We start from the raw sequence: 9,025 nt of genomic DNA, 5'->3' as shown, positions 1-9,025 counted from the left end.
ACAGAGCTGGTGCTGCTGAGGAGAATAAAGGAACATTTATTTGCTAATTCACCTGTGGATCGTGTTCCTGCTGGCACCGGTGCCAGCCTGGCTGGCTCTGGGAGCGTCCTGTGCCAGGTGGGATGGCAGCAGCCACCACCAGCCCCTGAAGGCCACCAGCAGCATTGCCAGGCAAACAAAACCCTCCAGCCCATGGTCCTGGGGTCCTGGGGTCCTGGTGGGCTCAGGATCTTCCAAGGAAGGAGCCGTGGTGGCACTTTGTGTCCCCCTGGGACGCCTTTTGCAGCTGCAGCGTGCCTGGAGCTCTGGGCTCTGCTTAAAAACCCCAACCCTAACCCCAGGCAGCAGCCCAGCCCAGGGCTAAGGCTGGTTCCAAGGAACAAGCTGAGCTCTGAGCCTGGTCTGGTGGCTGAGCCTGGCCTGGCAGCAGAGTTCTGAGCCTGGCCTGGCTGTTGAGCCTGGCTTAACTGTTGAGCCTGGCCTGGCTGCTGAGTTCTGAGCCTGGCTTAGCTGCTGAGCCCGGCCTGGCTGCTAAATTCTGTCCCTCCCCAGCCCAGCTCCAAGCACCGAGCTCAGGTGAGCACCTGCAGGGCTGTCATGGATGAGATGGACACACAACACACACACACACTTGAGAAAAGACAGTAGTAATGTTCTTAATTTATTAAAATTTTTTTTTCAAGTTTTATACCCCTAAAAAGTGTTTCCATCAAAACAGATCATTGCATTCAGAAAGAAAGAGCTTCTTTTTACAAAGCATAATTTCAGAAAGCAAGAGCATTTTACTGCTCCAAATAAATAATGCCAAGCACTGAAACGTCCAGTATTTAAAACACATTATTAAGGCACTCAATACTGCTGAGTAAGGCAGGGATCCTCCCTGTGCAAATTCCCTTTTGTGCCTTCCCTTTTTCCTTCCTATGGGTAAATTTTATTTTATTTTATTTTGGCGGCTGCTCTGAAGGGAACGTTGGCACTCCCCAGCTGGATCCGCCCGCCACGATGAACGGCCGGGCCGGGCCGCGGTGACGCCGCTCGGTGGGGCCGGGATGGAGGCGGATCCGGGGCCGGGGTGAAGGCGGATCCGGGGCCGGGATGGAGGCGGATCCGGGGCCGGGATAGAGGCGGATCCGGGCCGGGATGGAGGCGGATCCGGGGCCGGGATGGAAGCGGATCCGGGGCTGGGATGGAGGCGGATCCGGGGCCGGGATGGAAGCGGATCCGGGGCCCGCTGTGAAGGCAGATCGGGGCCCGGGCTCGGGGGTCCCGTGGGATTCCCGTCCCCCCTCCGCGTCCTCCTTTCCCAAGGGCCAAAGTGCCCCCAAATCCATCCCGGGGGTCCCCAAATCCATCCCGGGGTTCCCCAAATCCATCCCGGGGGTCCCCAAATCCATCCCGGGGTTCCCCAAATCCATCCCGAGGGTCCCCAAATCCATCCCGGGGGTCCCCAAATCCATCCCGGGGTTCCCCAAATCCATCCCGGGGGTCCCCAAATCCATCCCGGGGGTTCCCCTGCCTGTCCGGGGGTCCCCAAATCCATCCCGGGGGTTCCCCAAATCCATCCCGGGGGTTCCCCAAATCCATCCCGCGGGCTCCCCAAATCCATCCCGGGGGTCCCCAAATCCATCCCGGGGGTCCCCAAATCCATCCCGCGGGCTCCCCAAATCCATCCCGGGGCTCCCCAAATCCATCCCGGGGGTCCCCAAATCCATCCCGGGGGTTCCCCAAATCCATCCCGGGGGTCCCCAAATCCATCCCGGGGGTCCCCAAATCCATCCCGGGGGTTCCCCAAATCCATCCCGGGGGTCCCCAAATCCATCCTGGGGGTCCCCAAATCCATCCCGGGGTTCCCAAAATCCATCCCGGGGGTTCCCAAATCCATCCCGGGGCTCCCCAAATCCATCCTGGGGGTCCCCAAATCCATCCCGGGGGTTCCCCTGCCTGTCCGGGGGTCCCCAAATCCCCCCCTGTCCGTCCCCTCCAGCCCCGTGTCCCCTCTCGGGGGTCCTCAAATCCCCACCTTGTCCCCCCCCCCACCTTTTTACACAGAAATTTTCCCTTTTTGGGGTCTTTTTTTTGGCCAATAAATTTTTTTTTTGTAGCAAATCCGGTCCCTGTCACCCCCAGGGACACACCAGAGGGGTGTCCCCATCTCCTGGAGGCTTTTTGGGGTCCCTTCCCCCCCAATTTGCCACCCCAGCAAACGATTCGTCTCTTAATTAAATAATTACAAAGGGCTGAGGTTTTAATTCATTTTATTTTTAAGCCTTTCTTCAAAAATTGGGGGACCCTCACACCCTCCCCCGACTCTGCCATCAGCCCCGAGCTCAAACCCGATGGAAAAGAGGGAAAAAATGGGGAAAATCTCTTAAATTTGTGCAAAAAAACCCCAATTTCCACCCGCCCCCACCCCGAGCCAGAAACTGGCAGCCAAAATCCTGCAAATTTGGGGTTGAAATTGCAAAATTTGGACCAAACCCGACAGATCTGGGGTCAAAATCCCCAAAATTGAGTCTGAGAGGTGGAAATGGGGATGGAAATCCTGCAGAGGGGGCTGGAAGCCAAAAAAATGGGGTAAAATTCAGCGATTTTGGGGCTGGATCCAGGAACTGGGCACTGAAATTCTGCAAGTTGGGATCAGAATTCCAAAGCCAGAAATTGGGCCTAAAATCCTGGAAATTGGGACCAAAACTCCACAATTCTAGACTGAAATCGGGCCTAAAATCTTGATTTTTTAATTTTTCTGACACCCAAACTGGGCTGAAATCTTGGAAATTTGACTGAAATCCCCAAATTTGGGCGGGAAATAAAAAAGCCTGGGTGGGAAATCCTGAAAATCGAGAGCGGAACCCAACGGTTTGGGCTGAAATCCTGGAGTTCTGGCTGAAACGCTGGAATTTTGGGCTGAAATCCTGGATTTTGGGCTAAAATGCTGGAATTTCGAGCTGAAATACTGGATTTTTTTTTTTTCTGAAATCCTGGTATTTTAGGGGTTGAAATACTGGAATTTTTTTCAGCTAAAATGCTGGAATTTCGGGCTGAAATCCTGGATTTTTGGGCTAAAATGCTGCAATTTGGGGGGCTGAAATCCTGGATTTTTGGGGGCTGAAATCTTGGATTTTTGGGCTGAAATGCGGGAATATTGGACTAAAATAATGGATTTTGGGGCTGAAATGCTGCAATTTTGGGGGCTGAAATGCTGGAATTGTAGGGGCTGAAATATTGCAATTTTGGGATTGAAATGCTGCAATTTTGGGCTAAAATAATGGATTTTTGGGCTGAAATCCTGGAATTTTTGGGCTGAAATGCTGCAAAATTTTGGGGGCTGAAATGCTGCAATTTTGGGGCTGAAATCCTGGATTTTTGGGCTAAAATAACGGATTTTTTTCCTGAAATCCTGGAATTTTTTGGCTGAAATCCTGGATTTTTGGGGGCTGAAATCCTGGAATTTTGGCGGCTGAAATGCTGGGATTTTGGGCTAAAATAATGGATTTTTGGGCTGAAATCCTGGAATTTTGGGCTGAAATCTTGGAATTTCAGGCTGAAATGCTGGAATTTTGGGGGCTGAAATCCTGGAATTTTAGGGGCTGAAATGGTGCAAATTTTAGGCTAAAATGCTGCAATTTTGGGCTGAAATCCTGGACTTTTGGGCTAAAATGACGCAATTTTTGGGGCTGAAATGCTGCAATTTTGGGGGCTGAAATGCTGCAATTTCGGGCTGAAATCCTGGAATTTTGGGGGCTGAAATCTTGGAATTTCAGGCTGAAATGCTGGAATTTTGGGGGCTGAAATGCTGCAATTTTGGGGCTGAAATCCTGGAATTTTGGGCTGAAATGCTGGGATTTTGGGGGCTGAAATGCTGCAATTTTGGGGCTGAAATAATGGATTTTTTTCCCGAAATCCCGGATTTTTGGGCTGAAATGCTGGGATTTTGGGGCTAAAATGCCGGAATATTGGGCTAAAATAATGGATTTTTTTTCCTGAAATGCTGCCATTTTGGGCTGACATGCTGGGATTTTGGGGGCTGAAATCCTGGATTTTTTCCTGAAACGCCGGGATTTTGGGCGCTAAAATAATGGATTTTGGGGCTGAAATCTTGGATTTTTTGGCTGAAATAATGGATTTTTGGGCTGAAATAATGGATTTATTTCCGAAATCCCAGATTTTGGGCTGAAACGCTGCAATTTTGGGCTGAAATCCTGGAATTTTGGGGGCTGAAATCCTGGACTTTTGGGGGCTGAAACGCTGGAATTTTGGGCTAAAATAATGGATTTTTTTCCCGAAATCCTGGAATTTTTGGGCTGAAATCTTGGATTTTGGGGGCTGAAATCCTGGACTTTTGGGGCTGAAATGCTGGAATTTTGGGTGCTGAAATCCTGGACTTTTGGGGGCTGAAATCTTGGATTTTTGGGCTAAAATAATGGAATTTTTTTTGAAATGCTGGGATTTTGGGGGCTGAAATGCTGGAATTTTGGGCTAAAAGGCTGGAATATTGGGCTAAAATAATGGATTTTTGGGCTGAAATGCTGGCTTTTTTTCCCGAAAGCCCGGATTTTGGGCTGAAATCCCGGATTTTTGGGCTGAAACGCCGGGATTTTGGGGGCTGAAATCTTGGACTTTTGGGCTAAAATAATGGATTTTTTTCCTGAAATGCCGGGATTTTGGGGGCTGAAATCCTGGATTTTTGGGCTAAAATGCTGGAACGTTGGGCTAAAATAATGGATTTTGGGGCTGAAATCTTGGATTTTTGGGCTACAATAATGGATTTTTTTCCCGAAATCCCAGATTTTTTCCTGAAACGCCGGGACTTTGGGATGCCACCCCGGAATCCCACCCCACCCCTCCCCCTCCCCTCCCCTCCCCCCCTCCCCGGGCAGGAAGAGGCGCAGCCGGGCCGTGTTGGAGCCGTGTATTGTCGGGAAGCCAATCCAGAATAAAAACAGTGCAAATACAGGAACAGGGATCTGGGCCCCCCGGGGGTCCCGGCGCCGCCCCGTGTGAAAGGCACAGAATCGGGGGGTGGGGCCGCGCCCCCGCCCCCCCTCCTTGCACGGTTCATGTCACACACACCAGGTCACACGACACGGACGTGACACTTCCACAACACCAGGCGGGTCCTTCCCGGCGCCTTCCCGGGAATTTTTTGCCGGTTTTCCGTTATTTTTGTCTTTTTTTTTTTTTTTCCTTTTTTTTTTTTTTTTTTCTACACAATGTACAGGTTTCGTTTGTTTTTTTTTTCTCATTTCTGCTTTTGTTTGTATTTTTTTTTTCACCTTTTTTTTTGCCTTTTTCTCACCTTTTTTTCCTTTTTCTCACCTTTTTTTCGCCTTTTTCTCACCTTTTTTTTCGCCTTTTTCTCACCTTTTTTTTCGCCTTTTTTTTGCCTTTTTTTTCCTTTTTTTTTCATTTTTTAATGTGTCAAGAAACAGCTCAAGTTTTATATACACGGATGAGTCCTGGTTATATCGGCAGCGAGAGCGGAAGCAGGACAGGGAGGGGAGGGAATAGGGCTGGGAATTTGGGGATGGGAATGGGATATGCCTTTGGAGGAACCAAAAAAAACCCCCCCTCCCCCAAAACAGAAACCCCAAAAAAGCATTTTCACAAGCGGATCTACCCCTAGCCGGAAAAAAAGCGGGAAAAATCCTCAAAGTTTGGAGCTGGGAGGGGAAGGGGGAATAAAAAAAGGGAATTTTCTGGGATATCACAGCCCTGGGGGCAGCAGGGAGAGGTGGGGGGAAAAGGGGGGCAAGCCAAAAATAATAATAATTATAATAATAATAATAATAAAAATAGGGATAAACCTATGCTGGGGAGGGGGAGGGGGCTGGAGATGGATCCAAATCCCCCCTGGAATTCCGGGATTGGGGCTGGGGGAACGGCCTGGGATCCCAGGAAGGGTCTGGGGGCGTTTCTGGGGGTGGGGGGAGCCCATTTTTGGGGGGGTTGGAACTGCTCAGGAGCCCAGGAAGGATTTGGGGTCATTTTGGGGTTGGGAACGTTCCCCACTCCCCAAAATCCTGGGAATCACTTTTGGGGTCAATTCTGGGGGGGTGGGAACTGCCCAGGACCCCCGGGGAAGGATTTGGGGTGGATTTTTGGGGGGTGGGAACTGCCCAGGACCCCCCAGGGAGGGATTTGGGGTGGATTTTGGGGGGTGGGAACTGCCCCAAGACCCCCAGGGAAGATTTGGGGTGGATTTTGGGGGGTGGGAACTGCCCGGGATCATTTTGGGGGGGGGGAACTGCCCGCAGCCCCCGGGGCTGAGACCCCCCGGGGGGGGTGACAGGGCTGTCCCCCCCCCCAAATTTCGTTTATAGCACCAAGAGTTCGGCCCCCCCGGGCCCCCCCCTATTGCACTTGGGTTTGGGATTATTTTATTTTTTTTCCCCCAGGTTTTCACCATTTTTATGGGTGAAAATCTCTTTTTTTTAGGGTTTTTTTTTTTTTAAAATTTGTTTTTCTCATTAAAACTCAGCCCGGGGGGCCCTGGGGGGGGACAGTGGCACTTTGGGGGGGGGGGGACACCCCAGGGGGTGGAGAGGGAATGTCCCCCCCTTTTTAAAATAAAAGAAACCCCTAAAATAACCCCAAAATTCAGGTTTTAGCCCCAAAAACCCGATTTGTCAAAGTGCTCCCGGGGTGAGAAAAGAGGGGGGGAGGATTTGGGGGGGAGGGAACTGGAAAAATGGGGGGGGGGAGCAGCTGGAAATGATCAAAGCCAACGAAAACACCCCAAAATTCTGGATAGAAAACCCCAAAAATCAGAATAAACTCCACCCTTGCCCTGCCTCTGGGGGGGGGGGGGTCCCGGGGGGGGATTTTGGGGGGGTCCAACCCTTCCCCCCTCCCCCACCCGGGGTAAGTGCTCATTGAATTTGGGGAGGGGGCTGGAGGGGGGGTGGGGTCCCCCTTAAATTGATGGGGGGGGGGATCCCCACGCTCTTTGACCTCGGGGATTTGGGCCCCCCCCCCAATTGGGGGAATTGCACGAGAGGAGCAGGAAAGGCTCAGAGTCAGGGAAAAAGGGGAATTGTGACCAAAATTCACCAAAACCATGAAAAAATGGAGAGGGGGGGAGGGCGGGAAGGCTGAAGTGCAAATCGAGATTTTTCTCGCGGCTCATTTCCTCACTTTGGGTTGTCCTCGACGCCCCCAGGGGACACCCAGACCCCTCCAGTGCCACCCCCGCGGGCAGAGGGGACATCAGAGACCCCGCCCCCATCGGTGCCACCCCCGTCACCCCCGGGGTGGCACTCGGGGACCCCCTGTGCTGTCCCTGGGGGGACACGGAGCCACCCCCGGGGGACAGAGGGGACAGGGAGGGGCGAGCGCGGCTCCGGAGCATGCAGGGCTTGGGGACACGTTGGGGACAGCTCTGGGGACAGATTTGGGGACAATTTGGGGACAATTTGGGGACACTCACCCGCCCTGGCCGCGCCTTCGCTCCGCCGTCCGCTCCGGAGCCGCCGCGTCCCCGCCGCGGGGACAGGGACAGGGACAGGGACAGCGCCACCCCCGGGGGGTGGCACCTTGGGGGGGGGGCTGGTCACCTGCAGGGCTCCCTGGGGACACTGAGGGACCCCCCAGGGGTGACTGGGGCGGGTGTGGCAGCGTCTGTCACCCCTGGGGACATCGGGATCAGGACCGGAGCTCTCGTCGGGGTTGGCATCTCCCGGGGCCAGGGGGAGGTGACACCCCGGGAGGGTGACCAGGGGGAGGTGACACCCCGGGAGGGTGACCAGGGGGAGGTGACACCCCGGGAGGGTGACCAGGGGGAGGTGACACCCCTGGGATCAGATCCAAAAGGGATTTGTCCCCCTCCCACCCGGGATCAGAGCCCCAGAACCAGCACAGGCTGCCCCCAGAATCTCCCCCCGGGGGATGGGGGAAGGTGCCCTTGCCAAAGTCTCTGGAAAAAGGGAGAAAAAAGCTTTAACCATCCATGGAGCGAAGGGAAGGGGGCAAAAATAAGGAAAAAAGGGGCAAAAAACAACCCACAACACAAGGGGGAAGCGGCGGCGTTACAAAACGAGCGGCGGGGCCGGGGCTGCAGCGACTCCCGGCCTGGAAAACCAAAGGAATTTCGGAATTTCGGGCTGGGATCGGGGGCTGGGTCGCCGTTTGAAATGTTTCTTTTGTCTCTTTTGCTGTTTTGTTTTTTGTTTTGTTTTGTTTTGTTTTCTTTTTCCCCAGGTTTTTTTTTTTTTTTCTCTGTTTGTTTCTCTTGGGTTCTCGCGGTCCCCGGGAGCGGCTCGGCTCGGCTCGGCTCGGCTCGGCTCGGCTCGGCTCGGCCCGGCCCGGCCCGGAGGGGCGGCGGGGGCTCGGGGCTATTTCTGCCCGCTGATGGATTGCGCTATGGAGCGCGGCGGGATCATATCCAGCAGGTATTCCCGCTGCCGGTCCGCCAGGCTCGACGCTTTGTGGCCCCCGATGCCGGCGTTCAGGTAGGCGATGTTCACACCTGCGGGCGGGGCGGGGCGGGGCGGGGCTCGCACCGGAACGGCACCGACAGCCCAGAGAGCCCAGAGAGCCCAGAGAGCACAAATATCCCAAACATCCCAGAGATCCCAGTGATCCCAAATATCCCAGAGATCCCAAATATCCCACAGATCCCACAGACAGCACAGAGCCTCGCACCGGAACGGCACCGACAGCCCACAGAGCCCAGAGAGCCCAAATATCCCAGAGATCCCAGTGATCCCAAATATCCCAGAGATCCCAAATATCCCAGAGATCCCACAGAGCCCAAAGACCCCAGAGATCCCAGAGAGCCCAAATATCCCAGAGATCCCACAGAGCCCAAAGACCCCAGAGATCCCAGAGAGCCCAAATATCCCAGAGATCCCAAATATCCCAGAGAGCCCAAATATCCCAGAGATCCCACAGAGCCCAAAGACCCCAGAGATCCCAGAGAGCCCAAATATCCCAGAGATCCCAAATATCCCAGAGAGCCCAAATATCCCACAGAGCCCAAATATCCCACAGATCCCACAGACAGCACAGAGCCTCGCACCGGACCGGC

The 9,025-nt window shown here is 53.8% G+C and overlaps 1 protein-coding gene across 1 annotated transcript in view; it reads right to left on the bottom strand.

Moving 5' to 3' along the window:
• Positions 1 to 4,895: 4,895 nt before the first annotated feature.
• Positions 4,896 to 9,025, bottom strand: part of GATAD2B (GATA zinc finger domain containing 2B) — a 29,793-nt gene continuing 25,663 nt past the window's right edge. The window contains 1 exon segment of the mRNA XM_084223420.1: positions 4,896 to 8,464. Within this exon segment, the coding sequence (XP_084079546.1) occupies positions 8,331 to 8,464 (134 nt within the window). The 3' untranslated portion in view covers positions 4,896 to 8,330.

Source organism: Fringilla coelebs (genome assembly GCF_963513975.1).
Source record: "Fringilla coelebs genome assembly, chromosome: 29".
Classification (NCBI taxonomy): Eukaryota; Metazoa; Chordata; class Aves; order Passeriformes; family Fringillidae; genus Fringilla; species Fringilla coelebs.
This window is presented reverse-complemented; position numbering and strand designations above follow the sequence as displayed.